Source organism: Hypanus sabinus, chromosome 3 (assembly GCF_030144855.1).
Source record: "Hypanus sabinus isolate sHypSab1 chromosome 3, sHypSab1.hap1, whole genome shotgun sequence".
NCBI classification, from domain to species: domain Eukaryota; kingdom Metazoa; phylum Chordata; class Chondrichthyes; order Myliobatiformes; family Dasyatidae; genus Hypanus; species Hypanus sabinus.
Window position 1 is genome coordinate 104759707 of NC_082708.1, and position 15546 is coordinate 104775252.

Sequence of the window (15546 nt, forward strand, 5' to 3'; positions counted from 1 at the left end):
ACTGTACTGCATTTCTCATTACATGGCAAATGGCAATACTCCACAAAATTAATTCAAGTAAGAGCACACTAAGGTTATCATTATTTTAATTTTTTTCCCCTCAGATTTGTACCTTGACAATTTCTTTGTATTTTGCTTTCAAATTATGGTAATATTCACTATATTTTTCCACAGAAATGAGAGAAAGTGTGTTCTTAAAATAACTCTTCTTGCTCTCTGTAGACCATTTCACAATCTTTGTAAGCAAAACATCTGTCAGCCATGTTGTTTTGGGATACAAAATCCCATCTGCATCCCATTCTTCAGGGTACAATATGGAAATGGAAACAGACCTTTAACACAGGGTTTAAACAGAATTGTTAAGCATTACATAAACACTAAAAACAACAGTTTTTAAACAGAAATAGCAATCTAAAAAATCTGTAGATGCTTACTGAAACACAGACAAGCGTCTAGATACAGTGAAAGTGGTGGAGAATAGACAGGGCAAAGGAAATATCTTTGGTAGGCTAAAGGCTGGGCTGCCGTGAGGCTAGGTTAATGGAACCAGTTGGAGGGCATGTAAAATTGTGATGTACTACAACTAACATGAGAGCCATGAGGTAATGTTACAGTTACACAAGACCTTAGTTAGACCCCCTTGTAGTGCTGTGTTCAGTTCTGGTCACCTCATTACAGGAAGGATGTGGTCACTATAGAGAGAGTGCAGGGGAGATTTACAAGGACGCTGGCTGGATTGAAGAGCATGCCTTAAGAGAACAGATTGAGTGAACTTGGCCTTTTCTTTTTGGAGTGATGGAGGATGAGAGGTGACTTGATAGAAATGTATAAGATGATGAGAGGCCTTGATCGTGTGGATAGCCAGAGGCTTTTTCCCAGAATCGAGATGGCTAACACAAGAGGGCATAGTTTAAAGGTGCTTGGAAATAGGTACAAGGGGGAATGTCAGAGCTAAGTTTTTCACACAGAGAGTGGTGAGTGCGTGGAATGCACTGCAAAGGTGCTGGAGGCAGACACAATAAGGTTTTTTAAGACACTCTTAAATAGGTACATGGAGCTTAGAAAAATAGAGGGCGATGCGGTAAGAAAATTCAAGGCAGCTTCTAGAGTAGATTACGTGGTCAGCACAGCACTGTGGTCTGAAGGGCCTGTAATGTGCTGTATATTTCCTATGTTCTAAATGGTCATTTCTGATATACTGGTACGTAGATATCAAACGTACACCAAAAAGTTCCACCAGGATTGCTTGTTACCCTAAGTTGCTGATTAAATCTAAGTGTTTTTATCAATTTACCACTGGGATTACAAAAGATTGGTAACCCTCCTAGAAACCTACCCTTCTCTAACAACTATCATACAGTGTACAGTTGCAAGAAAACGTTGGTGAACCCTTTGTAATTACTTGGTTTTCTGAATTAATCAGTCATAAAATGTGGTCTGATCTTCATTGAAGTGACAATAACAGAAAAACAAATCTGCCTAAAAAATAACACACAAATAATTGTACTGCTCGTCAACACTGAATACACCATTTAAACAATTACAGTCTTTGTTCAAAAAAGTACGCAAACCTCTGGAGTAACACCTTCTACAAAACCTATTTAGAGTCAGGTGTTCCAATCGATGAGATTGGAGGTGTGGGTTGTAGGTGCCCTGCCCTATAAAAAAAAGTCAGGTTACTGACAGAGCCTGTTCTTCAAGAAATATCTGTTTATGTGCATCATGCCTTGATTAAAACAACTTTCAGAGGTCCTTAGAAAAATTGGAGACATGCATGAAACTGGAAAAGGCTCTAACAGCATTTCTAAGGAACTGAGTGTTCATCAGTCTACAGTGAGAGAAATTGTCCACAAATGGAAGAAACTCAGTACTGTTGCTACTCTCCTTAGGAGTGGGTGTCCTGCAAAGATCACACCAAGGGCACACGTGCAATGCTGAAGGAGGTGAAGAAGAACCCAGGTAACAGCAAAAGACCTGCTGAAATCTCTAGAACTTAGTAAATTGTCTCTTCATGTGTCCACCATAAGAAAAACATTGAACAAGAATGGTGTTCATGGGAGGAGACCACAGAGGAAACCATTGCTCTCTAAAACTAAAAATATTACGCAGATTTCAAGTTGGCAAAAGACCACCTGGATGTTCCACAATGCTTCTGGGACAATGCTCTGTGGACAGGTGGACAAAAATTTAACTTTTTGGCAGAACTGCACACCCATATGTTTGGAGGAAAAAGGGCACTGCACACCAACACCAAAACCTCAATGACCAAGTCAGAGTCCAGGCCTTAACCCAATTGAGATGCTGTGGCATGAGCTGAAGAGGGCTATTCATGCAAGGTATCCTATTAAATTCAAGAGTTCACATACTTTTTCCACCCTGGACTGTGAATGATTAAATAAAGTGTTCAATAAAGAAATGTAAAGTATAATTGTCTGTTATTAGTTTAGACAGATTGTGTTTGTCTATTATTGTGACTTAGATGAAGATCAGACTACATTTTATGAGTATTTAATGCAGAAATCCAGGTAATTGCAAAGGGTTCACCAACTTCTGAAATAATATGAACTAAAGCCATATGGTACATAGCCTTTCAAGGTAAAGTACAAAATGCAACACAAGAGCAGAACTTGTGTAGATCACACCAACAAACAAAACTCAAGCCTAGGATACTCAAGATTAAACCAATAGCACATTCACTTATTTAAATGGTGTTGGTTGTAGTAACCAAAAAAACAAGCATAGAGACACAACTGTAGATACTAGATTCTGGAGTAACAATCTGCTGTAGGTCGTTGTGGATGGCATTGCAAAGTCTTTCTTACAGAGCGGACAAGTAAGAACTAGAATACCACTAGGCAGAACAGGATTGAGAAATAGGATTTTAAAAAAGTTATAGAGAAGAAGTGGCAGAAGGATTGGAAAAATGAATTAAAGGAAAGGCATTTCTTTTGTTGGGGGGAGGGGGCGTGGAAGGCAGAGTATGTTGCAGAGGAATTATTAAATTGCTGACATTTTGGGTTGAAACTGTGTATCAAGCCCAACAGGGAGATGATCAATATAAAAAGGAGAGGAGTGGTAAGACAATCGGGAATTGGTGGACTTAGAAGGGGTGAAAGATGATAGCCATGTTGAACCAGGCAGGAAATGTAGGGTGCATTTGGGAGACAGTGGCAGGAGGACGATGATGGAGGCAAAGAGGGAGATAATGATGAGAGGAAGGTGGAGTGAGGTGGGACGAGCAGAGGACGAAGACTGGATACAGATACTGGAGTGAGCAGCAGAAACACAACTTGTTAGCAGTGCTGAAATCTGATAAGTAAAGGACGTGATGATGGGAGCAACGAGGGGAGAGGTGTAGGGCCTATGGGTGAACTGGAACCAGGAGGTGGAGGAAGATGGCTGTTGATGGGGAGGAGGCTGACTACTGCAGGCAGAGCACAGACACCTAGTCTCCACTTGGTCATGCTGACATGGATGAGCACTGAATGCAGTAGTTGAAATTGAAGGAGATGCACGTGAATGTTTACCTCATCTGGAAGGGTGGTTTAGGTAACTGGGTGGTAATGAGTGGAAAGTTGTAAGAACAAGTGTTACCCATGGTAACTCTAGTGAATCTGCAGATGCTGGAAATAAATACAAAACACAAAATGCTGACTGAACTCAGCAGGCCAGACAGCATCTATGGGAGGAGGAAGTGACGATGTTTTGGGTGACTCCTGATGAAGGGTTTCGGGCCGAAACGTCGTCACTACCTCCTTCCGTAGATGCTGTCTGGCCTGCTGAGTTCTGCCAGCATTTTGTGTTTTGTTACCCATGGTAACTCTTTGTTTTTGCTTTAGCTCAAAGAAAAAGGCACAATATAGTTATTGAGAATACAGACAGATGAAATGACTACCTGCGGAGGCCCAAGAGAATGCAGATGCTAGAATCTGGATAAAAAATCTGCTGGAGAAACTCAACAGACATTTTTGTTACTGAAGAAACACTACTAGCAAGGATTTTTGTTTTCAATAAAAGGGTATTTTTAGCCCTTGGCTTCCTTTTTCTGCAGTTCTGCTATCTGGCTGAGAACTCACCATGATGATTCATCTCCTTTAACTTGTTGAAGTTTAAATCTGTATATATTGTTCTTCCTGAAGGTACAACTTTTTGCAATCTGCCCATTTACTGGTATAAATGTTGCTGTGTTGTTTAGGAAATCTGCAGTTGAGAAAAACATACCAAAAAATGGTTCAAGAACAAAAATGTACAAATATTAAAAAAAAACACTGATTTAGGTGATTGAAGTGATTTAGATGGTGCATTTAGTTAGAAACCTTTTTGTTTCGAAGAATTGTTTTATATCCAGTTTGTTTATTCATTAAGGACCACATTGTATGACATAGCCGATCATGGTCTTTCGGTAACCATGATTATTCTTGGCAAATTTTTCTACAGAAGTGGTTTGCTATTACTTTCTTCTGGGCAGCGTCTTTTCAAGACGAGAGACCCCAGCCATTACTAATACTCTTCACAGATTGTCTGCCTGGCGTCACTGGTTGTAAAACTAGGACTTGTGATATGTATCAGCCGCTTGTACGACCATCCACCACCTGCTCCCATGGCTTTGCATGACCCTGATTGGGTGGCAGGGGGGTAAGCAGGTGCTACACCTTGCCCAAGGGTGACCTGTCGGCTAGCAGAGGGAAGGAGCAGCTTATACCTCCTTTGGTGGAGACTTATCTCCACCTTGCCACCCAATTCTATTAAGTATTCTTCTATAAAATAATTGGAGCCATTTCTGCCCAGTGGACCTTAAGTTATTTAATGTTTAAAAAAAAAACAGACTGTACTAACTGATGTTAATAATAAAACAAAATGTTCTGAGTTTGGGATCAAGATACATTGCTTGAGTAATGTATAGAGCGAAAGGTTGCATCAATTCCCCACTATTTCTGTTGGAAAATTCACATGAACAGTCTGTTCCTGACCAGACGTATCAGGGATAAATTTTCCATTGATTTCAATGTGAAGGTATGGTGCCAAAGAGGGTACACGCACTAAAAGGTTCAGTCTGCTGTGGTCCACAAATTCCCAGTGGAGGAACCACTCACCTCCAATTTGGAAACGATAGCTCAACAACTGTCTATTGCCAGGGATAATGAAATGGAACACGCTGGGGCCATCTGGAGAAGAGGAATCTCAGAGTTGTACTCTTTGATAATAAATTTTAAGGTAATGACAGCATAGTTTCTCTTTCTGAACAGCTTAGTTACAAATTACTTTCAAGACAAAAGACTCGAGGGGCATGAGGATTGCCTAGGAAATGGTGGCAGTATAAAAGATCAATTGCAATTATTGAAACGGCAGGGCAGCCTATCACCTTCCTTGTTCTCATGCTACCTTAGTTAAGTTTAAGTGGGATGAATATGTCTGCAAGTCCAAGATGCCAAACATAACTGCATCAGCATCACATTACGCAAGCATTATTTCAGCACCCCGCAATTTAAAAGAGTAAACAAAACTTATTCTGAAGCAGAAAGGGATTCTAATGGGACAGACATTCTAGGGGATAAAGAACTGGTGAATCAGGTAATCAGGACAGCAGTGTTAGTGGTCAGCACAATGACTTACAGTGCCATAAACCCAGGTTCAATTCCCGCCGCTGTTTGCAAGTTTATACCTTCTCTCCGTGACCATGCGCGTTTCCTCCCACACACCAAGGACAGATTGGTTGGTTGGTTGGTTAATTGGTCATTGCAAATTGCCCTGCGATTGGGCCAGGGTTAAATTATGTGTTGCTGGGCACTACAGCTCAAAGGGCTGTAAGAGCCTATTCCACAAACACACGAAATCTGCAGGTGCTGGAAATCCAGAGCAACACACACAAAATGTTGGAGGAACTCAGCAAGCCCAGGCAGCGTCCAATGGAAATGAATAAACATTAGAAGTTCCACAATGTATCGCAATAAATAACCAAGATGATGGTGGGCAAAACAGGCAATCCCTAGAATGAACTAAAAGTTTTACCTCATTCCGGTTTTCCTCATGTGCTTATGTATAGGAACTATGCAAGCTTGTGAAATTTTTTAAAGATAGCATGGATGAAAGGGGCCAGCTTGGATCGAGTCCGCTCACTCATTCAACCTAGAGGCTACCCGCAGTTTGACTGCTTGCTGATCCTGATTACATGTTGACGGCTCAGAAAAGGAACCAAGTGGTCACTAGCCTCAGACCGAGACTTTTGTGATGGTCTCCTGACTCAGATGAGATGCGATACTACCCATCTGATGGTCATTTAAGACTGGAGACCAATCTGATCGGTCTCCCAGCAAGGTTAGACGGAAGAATTAGCACAATTTCACTGTGAATTGCGCCAAGGGTAACTGCGAATCAATGGGGGGTTCAGAGAGAAGCCTGCTCCTTCTCCCTAGCCCAGTCCACTCTACCTTGGAGAACGATCTCACTGCCAGTTGCCACCCCGCCTTTAGGAATCACGGTCCGCAGCAGCACCTTGACCCGCTCGACGCCGCGGGGTACCAGCTCGTCCAGCTCCGGGGCCGCCCCAGCGCTCAACCCCGGCAGCAGCTCGGCCACCACTGGCCCCAGCCCCGCAACCGCGCCGCCGCAAGAGCAGGACACCTCCCGTTCAGCCTCCAGCCGACAACCGCTCAGCCGGCGGTTCGCCACCTGTGGCCTCAGCGTCCACACACCGACCGCAGTCCAGAAGCCGGCCGAGGTAACAGCGGAGCCCAACGACAAGCGGCGCTCCATCTTCGGCACCACTCGAATTACGCACTTCCACCCGCGCAACCATGTGACATTGGGGAGCAACACTGATTGGCTGTCAGTCTGAGCTTCCTGGAAGAGATTGAGCCATTCCCACTAACACAGTTCGCGCAGCCACGTGACATCGATGCAAGGTGTCGCAGGGGAGGGGATCACGTGACGTCCGGAAGAAACGCTGATTGGTGGCTAGTCCGAGTTCCCTCCACACTGAGGGGCGGAAGAGGTTGAGCCATTGCAGCTGTGACTTTTGCTTCGGGAGTTAGAGGCGCTGCGCGGTGAGTAAAGAACTTGTCGCTCAGTGGAGAAGGGGAGAGCCAAAAGGGAATAAATCAAAAGCTCGTCTTGACGTAGTTATTGAGATGCTCTTAGTTTTGTTTAGAGTAGGGAAGATAGGTTGTGAAGTCAGATTTATATGGATACCTGGGCATGCTGGGGTGGAGGGATATGAAATTGTGGATGGCGTTGCAAAGTCTTTCTTACAGAGCGGACAAGTAAGAACTAGAATACCCCTAGGCAGAACAGGATTGAGAAATAGGATTTTTAAAAAAAGTTATAACAGAAGAAGTGGCAGGAGGATTGGAAAAATGAATTAAAGGGAAGGCATTTCTTTTCTAGTCACCCGCTAGTTGAAAAGGTCTCAGACTGTTACTCTTGAAATCATAGAGATATGGTGAAATTAACAAGGCTTAAGTTGGGGCATTGTAGGCTAAGCTATTACTTAAAGATAATAGGAAAACATCCAACTGGATTATGTAACTATGGTAGTCCAGAGACAGTTCAACATGTTTTGCTGAGTTGTAATCGATGTAAAATTGGAAGAAGCATATTGTTCAAGAGGCTGCCTGACTTAAATGTATTTTGTTTTTCAATTAAATCTTTGTTTGGCCACCAAGAGAACCATCATCTGATTGAAGAGTTTATTATCCTAGTTTATATTTGAGAATTTGAGTTTCTTGAAATTCTGTAGTTAATTGTACATCCTGCGGAGGACAGTAATATGTCTAGATCAGGCATGGGCAAACTACGGCCCAGGGGCCATATGCGGCCCGTTAAGCTTTTTAATCCGGCCCGCAGAACTTGATGAAATTATATTAACAAACCTTGTTAACGTTTTTTCCCCGCAATTCTGGTGTTTTCCCAATAGATGACGCACTCTATATACATTGACCTTTGTTGAGGAGCAGCGTATTATTCCATATTTGCGCTTTACTCTTTGTTCGGCTTGACCTATTTGTGTGAACAGGCGTTCAGCGTCATGAACATCAACAAAGCCAGCCACAGATCCAAGTTAACTAACCAACACCTCAGATCCATCCTAAGAATCGCCACAACAAAACTAAATCCAGACTGATGCGCTGGCTAAAAAGGGAGACCAACAACACTGTTCCCACTGAAATTAAAAATAAGTTTCTTCGTTGTGTTATGTAAAAAATGCATTTGAAAATATTTTTTTCAATAAGGCTTACATGTTACATGTCATTTCTGTTAAGTGATGGACATGAGTAGTGCGCAGGTGAACATACGTTCTCAAAATAAAAAATGCGCTCCAGATCAAATAACGCGCTCCGCATACTGGCACGCTGTCACTGTTCTGTCTTTGTGCTGGTCGTTGTTGAGTTTTGGCACAGGGGACAATTGAATAAGAAGGAGCAGGACAAGTAGACCTGCATCTCCTACCGTTTTTGAAATAAAGACAGGAGGAGAGTGATGATGATAATATCTTGAAGGATAACAGAATTTTCAGTGCTTTAAAATAATAACTGTTACTATTAAAAAAAGCTGTATTTTATTCATTTAATTTTCAGCGTTTTAAAAGTCATTTCAATAAATAGCTAAATACCATGGGACTTCAAAGACAGATATTTTGTTCATTTGTTCATTTTCAATTGAAATTAAAGCACATGTTTTCTACATATCCCATGATATTTTATTTTCTCTTATGGAGTGTATTACCAAAACACTCCGTCCATCTGCTCCTGGTCCGGCCCCCCTGTCAAATTTTAGAACCCTTTGTGGCCCACAAGTCAAAAATTTTGCCCACCCCTGGTCTAGATGCTTCTGAACTGCCAGAAATAGAAGAAGAGGGGAGAGCCAAGCTGCCAGTCGGTGTCCAGTAGCATCCGGAGAGAGTTGGTGCTCTAGATCTGGGAGGACTGATCATTGCAATGAAGGAATTACTTATGAACGGTTATTTGCAATGTAAACCAGGGAGATTGGGAAAAAAGTATCAGCCTTGATTGAATCACAAACGAGAGAAAATCTGCCAATGCTGGAAATCCGAGCAACACACACAAAATGCTAGATTGTCGAAAAAAAACAGAAGGTCATACAAGAAAGAAGGGGGGATGTAGCTCCAGAGGGAGGTGATGGGCGGGCAAGGTGCTAAGATGAGAGAGGGAAAAGGTGATGGGATGGGGTGCATTATTGGCAGTTAGAGAAATCGATGTTCATGTCATCAGGTTGGAGGCTATCCAAACGGAATATAAGGTGTTGTTCCAACTCCCTGCGTGTGGCCTCATGACGACAACTGTGAGGAAGGACTTTGTAGTCAGTGGGATGAGTTGAAGGGAGATCTACAACAACAACAGCAATGTCAGTGTGGGTGGAAGTCAGAAGCAGGAAGGAAGCAATACTCACTTGGGAGTATTCTTTAGATGCCTCAGTAGCAACAGAGACACTGAAGGACAGATCAGGAGGCAGATTTTAGAACATCCAGTCAAAGATAAGAAACTACTTCAGTTAAGGTTTTGGATGCAAAGATCAGATAGAACTCTTGAGAGTTACAAGGTAACCTGGGAGGAGCTGAAGAATAGACTTAGGGGAGTTAGAAGTTGGCGTGAAAAAGCCTTTGTGAGTAGGATTAAGAACCCCCCCCCCCCGCCCCCGACATTCTACACATATATGAAGGATCGCCAGAGTGAGGGTAGGACCAACCAGCGATAGAACAGAAAACATGCCTGGAGAAGGGAGGTAGGGAGGTACTTAATACTTGGCTAGTAAGAGGGACCTTGATGTTTGTGAGGACAATGTACTGGAATATGCTGGTGTTAATAAAGAGGATTTGTAAAACTTTTAAAAAAAATTTACCATAGGAAATTCTCTAGGGCCAGACTAGATATAACCCAAGTTACTACAGGAAGTGAGGAATCAGGTTTATTATCGCTAGCATGTGTTAGCTTAGCATCAGTGGTACAATGCAATACATTATAATATAGAAAGAAAAAAATAAGTAAATCAATTACAGTAAATATATAATTAGAATAACAATAGTGCAAAAGAGAAATCAATAAAAAATAGTGCGGTGGTGTTCATGAGTTCAATGTCCATTTAGCAGAGGGGAAGAAGCTGTTCCTGAATTGGGGAATGTGTGCCGTCAGGCTCCTGTACCTCCTTCCTAATGGTAGCAATGAGGAAAGGCTTGTCATGGTGATGGGGTGGGGGGGGGGGTCCTTAATAATGGATATCACCTTTTTGAGGGACCGCTCCTTGAAGATGTTTAGGATACTATGGAGGCTAGTACCCAAGATAGAGCTGACTAATTTTACAACTTTCTATAGCTTTCTGTGCTGTGCAGTGGCTAACAACGCCCCATACCAGACAGTGATGCAGCCTGTCAGAATGCTGTCCTCTGTACATCTATAGAATTTTGTGAGTGTTTTAGGTAACAAACCAAATCTCCTCAAACTCCTAATGAAATATAGCCGCTCTCCCCTTTGTGGCCCTCAGGTTCGGCCAGCTGTGTTAATCCGGGGGAGACAGCCTCCGGCCCAGCCAAATCTGAGAAATCTTGTTTGTGTGGACGCTGCGTGATGTTTTCCCCTGTTATAAATCAGTACCACAAAATAACAAACAGTACGCCATATGCAGTTAAACAATTGAGCTTTATAATTCTTAATTTGACTACAGGGTGTTAAGGAAAACGGAAAGGAAAAGGGCCCATTTTAATGAATCAGTCTAATATGCATGTTGAGCTCACTGGTTTCCTGTCTGTTCGTTCTCCATCGATTTCCCCTGGGCGTCATAAACTCCCAACCCCATTCCAATTCCACTCAGTCCTGCAGTCTACGACTTCCCCATTCTGGCATCTTCTCTCTCGCATCTTCTCCCGAACCAAAAGCTTACGAATTCCCTTCTCTCAGGTGCATAAGAAAGAAAAACACTCCTCTCATTGGCCAGCACACATTCCAAAGTCCCCATTATCACCAGTCATAACCCAAACACTGCTGCTATAAAGAAACCATTACATTAGCAGTGGACCCTTTCCCAGGGCATTACACTCTTCACCCACCAAATTTAGTCACGTCCTCATGACTTTGAGATAATTTGCCAACCCTTCCTGCAAAGCACAAAGTCTAACCCAGGTGTAAAAGGCAGTTATATAGCCCCCCAGAGCGATAGGGGCCACACTCTGTTCCCCAAGTGCTGCATAGGCCAGCCTATCTGGTGGTCTCCTGATTCTCTGCGACCTCCGTACCCCCTCATCTACCTCTTCATGTTCCGACATCACTGGGGATACTTCTGGTCTACCTGGAGAGGCCTCCCCTGGTCTATCGGTCATGCCTACCTGCACTCAGACCCTCTGTCCCTGCTAAGCCCCGCTTCATGTTCCTCCAAGGTGGATTCAAACACTGAGGTCATCCAAATACACCAATACCTCAAGCAAGTTCATATCCCCCACTGTCTTCTCTGGAAGGTTGCAGGAGCTCCCAATACACCCTGAGGCATCCTTTCGAACTGGGGACATAAAAAAGGCCATCTTCTCTTTGTCGGCCTCACTCATGTGGATCCAGTAATATCCACTCCTCAAATTGAGCACATTAAACCACTTCATACCATTCAGACGGGCTAGTGAATCTTCAATCCTCGGGACAATATACTGGTCAGGGACGGTGTTCTGTAGTCCACATTCATCTGTACCTTCCCATTCTTCTTCCGGGTCACTACTATTGGGGACACATAAGAGCTTCAGGACTCGGTGATGATCCAGGCTCCCTTCAACTTACACAAATGCTGCCGAATGTCTTTCACCTCTGCAGGCGCCAATCACCACGACCTTTCACTGAACAGGTAGCTCAGTCACCAGGATAGTGTGACGAGTGCTCTTGGAACAACCCACATCAAACTCGTCAGTGGAAAAGACACCTTCCTGCTTCAGTATCTTCTCTGCCAGCCTCCTCTCCCAACCTGCAGGAACCGGGGAGTCCCCAAAGTTGAATGACTCGGCGGTCAACTTTCCCCCTTTTTCCAATAGTTTCTCCCCGACTTGTCTCACAGGGACACTAGACATTACCGTCACCGGGAACAGATGTGCCAGGGGCATCCCCACCTTGAAGGTGACCTCATCCGGTGACCTCTGGTTTGAAGGTGACCTCATCCCACATCGGCCTCCGAAAACTCCAGCTTCACTGACAAATAACCATCATATGGATAATCACCCTTACTAAGACCCCAGATTTCCAGTACACTGAATGGTGTCAATGGTAAATGTGTCAGATACCAGTTATAAAATACCAGTTCCCCCAGAGACACCAGGCTAGGGGGTACCGGGACCTGATGGCTCTCACAATGTCAGCAGCCCGCCCACTCAAATACTCGCTTTACGTCATCAGAACACTGCCACTCATCTAACAACTGAGAGGTCTGCTCTGCACATCTTATACTCCCCTTTCCCTTTAGGGTGCGTGTTATTCCAGAGGATAGGCAGAGCCCTCCATAGCTTGGATTTTGCACCTGGGCATTTTTCCATTTATCCTCCAGAGAGGTAAGGGCGGATACTAACTCAGAATTCTCACTCTTCCTTGGGGGACAGGGACTCATTAAACATTCCAAATCTGACCATTCCTTCCCCTTACTCTTCAGAAATGATAGAACCCTGTCTTTGAAATCTCTGACCCCAGCTACGGGAAACTCAACTTGTGATTCGGCCCACTCCGCTACACTCTCCTCCCTGACAGTAGGGACAGTCCATGACCCTGCCTCACCTGGGGCCCCGATGATACCGGGCAGCTTCACTGCCGTTACGTCAATGCAAGTCTGCAGTAAAACGATGTCTGTGCCCACCATTATATCCAACCTCCAGCCCGCAATCGTAACTTTGCAGACACCTTTAACAGTACTTAACAGGCAAGTTAACAATTCATCCGGAGTACGAATATCTACCCCACTCAACACGTGCACGTTAGTTACTGGTAAACCCATGAACAAACATCACCACTCCACTCCGGCAGCATCTATACCAGCACAGACTTAAAGCACACAACCCACTGGTTCAATGCTCAGGGTAATCACACAGCATCCAATGAAATGAATCCCGGATGAGCCCCCACAATTGTAATCCTCAGATTCGGCCAGCTGTGTTAATCTAGGGGGAAACAACCTCCAGCCCGGCCAAACTTAAGAACTCTGGTTTAGGTGGATGCTGTGTGATGTGTTCCCCGGTTACAGATCAGTACCACGGAATAACAAACAATACACCTTATGCAGTTAAACGATTGAGCTTTTGTCTATAGGGTTAGTAAAAAAAACAAAAAGAAAAGGGTCCATTTTAATGAAACAGTCTAAAGTGCACGTTGTGCTCACTGTTTTTTTATCTGGTCATTCTCCATCGATTTCCCCCCGGGCGTCATGAATTTCCGACCACATTCCAAGTCCACTCAGTCCTGCAGTCTACGACTTCCCCGTTCTGGCATCTTCTCTCTCCATCCTCTCCTGAACCCAAAGACCATGAATTCCCTTGTCTCAGGCACATGAGAAAGGAAAAACAGCTCCCCTCATTGGCCAGCGCACATTCTGAAGCCCCTGTTATCTCCAGTTGTGTCCCAAACACTGCAGCTACAGAGAAACTATTACAATAGCAGTGAGCCCTTTCCCAAGGCATTAAACCTTCTTTATAGCGGCATTGATATGTTGGGACCAGGTTAGATTCTCGGAGATCTTGCCACCCAGGAACTTGAAACTGCTCACTTCTGATCCCTCTGTGAGAATTGTTATGTGTTTCCTTGTCTTACCCTTCCTGAAGTCCACAATCAGCTCTTTCATCTTACTGGTGTTGAGTGCAAGGCTGTTGCTGTGATACCACTCCACTAGTTGGCATATCTCACTCCTGAATGCCCTTATCTCCATCTGAGATTCTACCAACAATGTTTGTATAATCAGTAAATTTATAGATGGTGTTTGAGCTAAAGAACCATAGAATATTACAGCACAGAAACAGGCCTTTTGGGCCTTCTTGGCTGTGCTGAACCATTTTTCTGCCTAGTCCCACTAACCTGTACCTGGCCCGTCCCTCCAAGCCCCTCTCATCCATATACCTGTCCATGTTTTTCTTAAATGTTAAAAGTGAGCCTGCATTTACCACTTCATTTGGCAGCTCATTCCACACTCCCACCACTCTCCCACTCTCTGTGTGAAGAAGCCCTCCCCCCCCCAATGTTCCCTTTAAACATTTCCCCCTTCACCCTTAATCCATATCCTCCGGTTATTTTCTTCCCTAGCCTCAGTGGAAAAAGCCTGCTTGCATTCACTCTATCTATAACCATCATAATTTTATACAACTCTATCAAATCTCCCCTCATTCTTCTATGCTCCAGGGATTAAAGTCCTAACCTATTCAACCTTTCTCTGTAACTCAGTTTCTCAAGTCCCAGCAACATCCTTGTAAACCTTCTCTGCACTCTTTCAACCTTATTAATATCCTTCCTGTAATTCGGTGACCAAAGCTGAATATACTTAGCCAGAGTCATGGGTATAGAGCAATGGGCTAATACACACCCCTGAGGTACGCCAGCGTCAATTGTCAGTGAGGAGGAGTTATTATCACCAATCTGCACAGATTGTGGTTTTCTGGTTTGAAAATCAAGGATCCAATTGCAGAAGGAGGAACAGAGGCCCAGGTTTGGTAGCTTATCGATCAGGACTGTGGGAATGATGGTGTTAAATGTTGAGATAAGCTACATTCAATGAACAGCATCCTGATCTAGGTGTCTGTATTGTCCAGGTGGTTTAAGGTCATTGAGGTCGCGTCTGTCGTTGACCTATTAATGCGATAGGCAAACTGCAATGGGTCCAGGTCCTTGCTGAGGCAGGAGTTCAGTCTAGTCATGACCAACCTCTCAAAGCATTTCATCACTGTAGTCATTAAGGCAGCTCACTCTACTCTTCTTAGGCACTGGTATAAATGTTGCCTTTTTGAAATAGGTGGGAACTTCCAGCTGTAGCAGTGAGAGGTTGAAAAATGGCCTTGAGTACATCTGCCAGTTGGTTGATTCGTCTAGTAGTGAAGCATCGCGTTGTGGGAAGGAATCTCTTGCAAACCGTGCCAGAGTAGACGTGCATCCAATGTGGCCTCCAAGCTCACTTGGAATTGTTTCTTCACCCTTGAAATAGTCTTCTGCAAATCATACCTGGTTTTCTTGCACAGACCTGGGTCACCAGACTTAAATGCTACAGATATGACCCTCAGCAGACGGCAAACCTCCTGGTTCATCCAAAGCATTTGGTTTGGAAATGTACAGCAAGTTTTCGTAGGCGCATACTCTTTCAGATTCTATAGTGAATCCCTGAATGCTGTCCAATCCACCGATTCAAAGCAGTCCTTTAAGTGCTCCTGTGCTTCCCTTGTCCATACCTCCTTGATCCTCACTGCAGGTGCCATCTCTGCCTATACTCAGGGAGTAGAAATACAGCCAGGTGATCAGACACTCTGATAACACATTAGCCATTCTTGTGACAGTGGTCCAGTGTGTTGTTTCCTCTGGTACTACAACTGATTTGTGGTCA

The 15546-nt window shown here is 43.9% G+C and overlaps 2 protein-coding genes across 5 annotated transcripts in view; one reads left to right on the forward strand and one right to left on the reverse strand.

The window, feature by feature from the left end:
- The window catches only part of trmt44 (tRNA methyltransferase 44 homolog), a 29904-nt gene extending 23110 nt beyond the window's left edge, over window positions 1–6794 (reverse strand). For both annotated transcript variants that reach the window (XM_059964887.1, XM_059964886.1), the window contains exons 1-3: window positions 6429–6794; window positions 4077–4200; window positions 113–332 (exon numbers count right to left, since the gene is read on the reverse strand). In XM_059964887.1, the coding sequence (XP_059820870.1) occupies window positions 113–332; window positions 4077–4200; window positions 6429–6753 (669 nt within the window). In that variant the 5' untranslated portion in view covers window positions 6754–6794. The remainder of the gene's footprint in view (window positions 1–112; window positions 333–4076; window positions 4201–6428) is intronic.
- A 163-nt stretch (window positions 6795–6957) lies between these two features.
- acox3 (acyl-CoA oxidase 3, pristanoyl) overlaps window positions 6958–15546 on the forward strand; it is a 149137-nt gene continuing 140548 nt past the window's right edge. The window contains exon 1 of one of the 3 annotated variants that reach the window (XM_059964889.1): window positions 6958–7043. The gene's annotated coding sequence lies outside the window, so the exon portion shown is untranslated. Of the gene's footprint in view, window positions 7044–12471; window positions 12530–15546 lie in introns of those variants that run through there. The other 2 variants (XM_059964891.1, XM_059964888.1) reach the window with 2 other exon arrangements.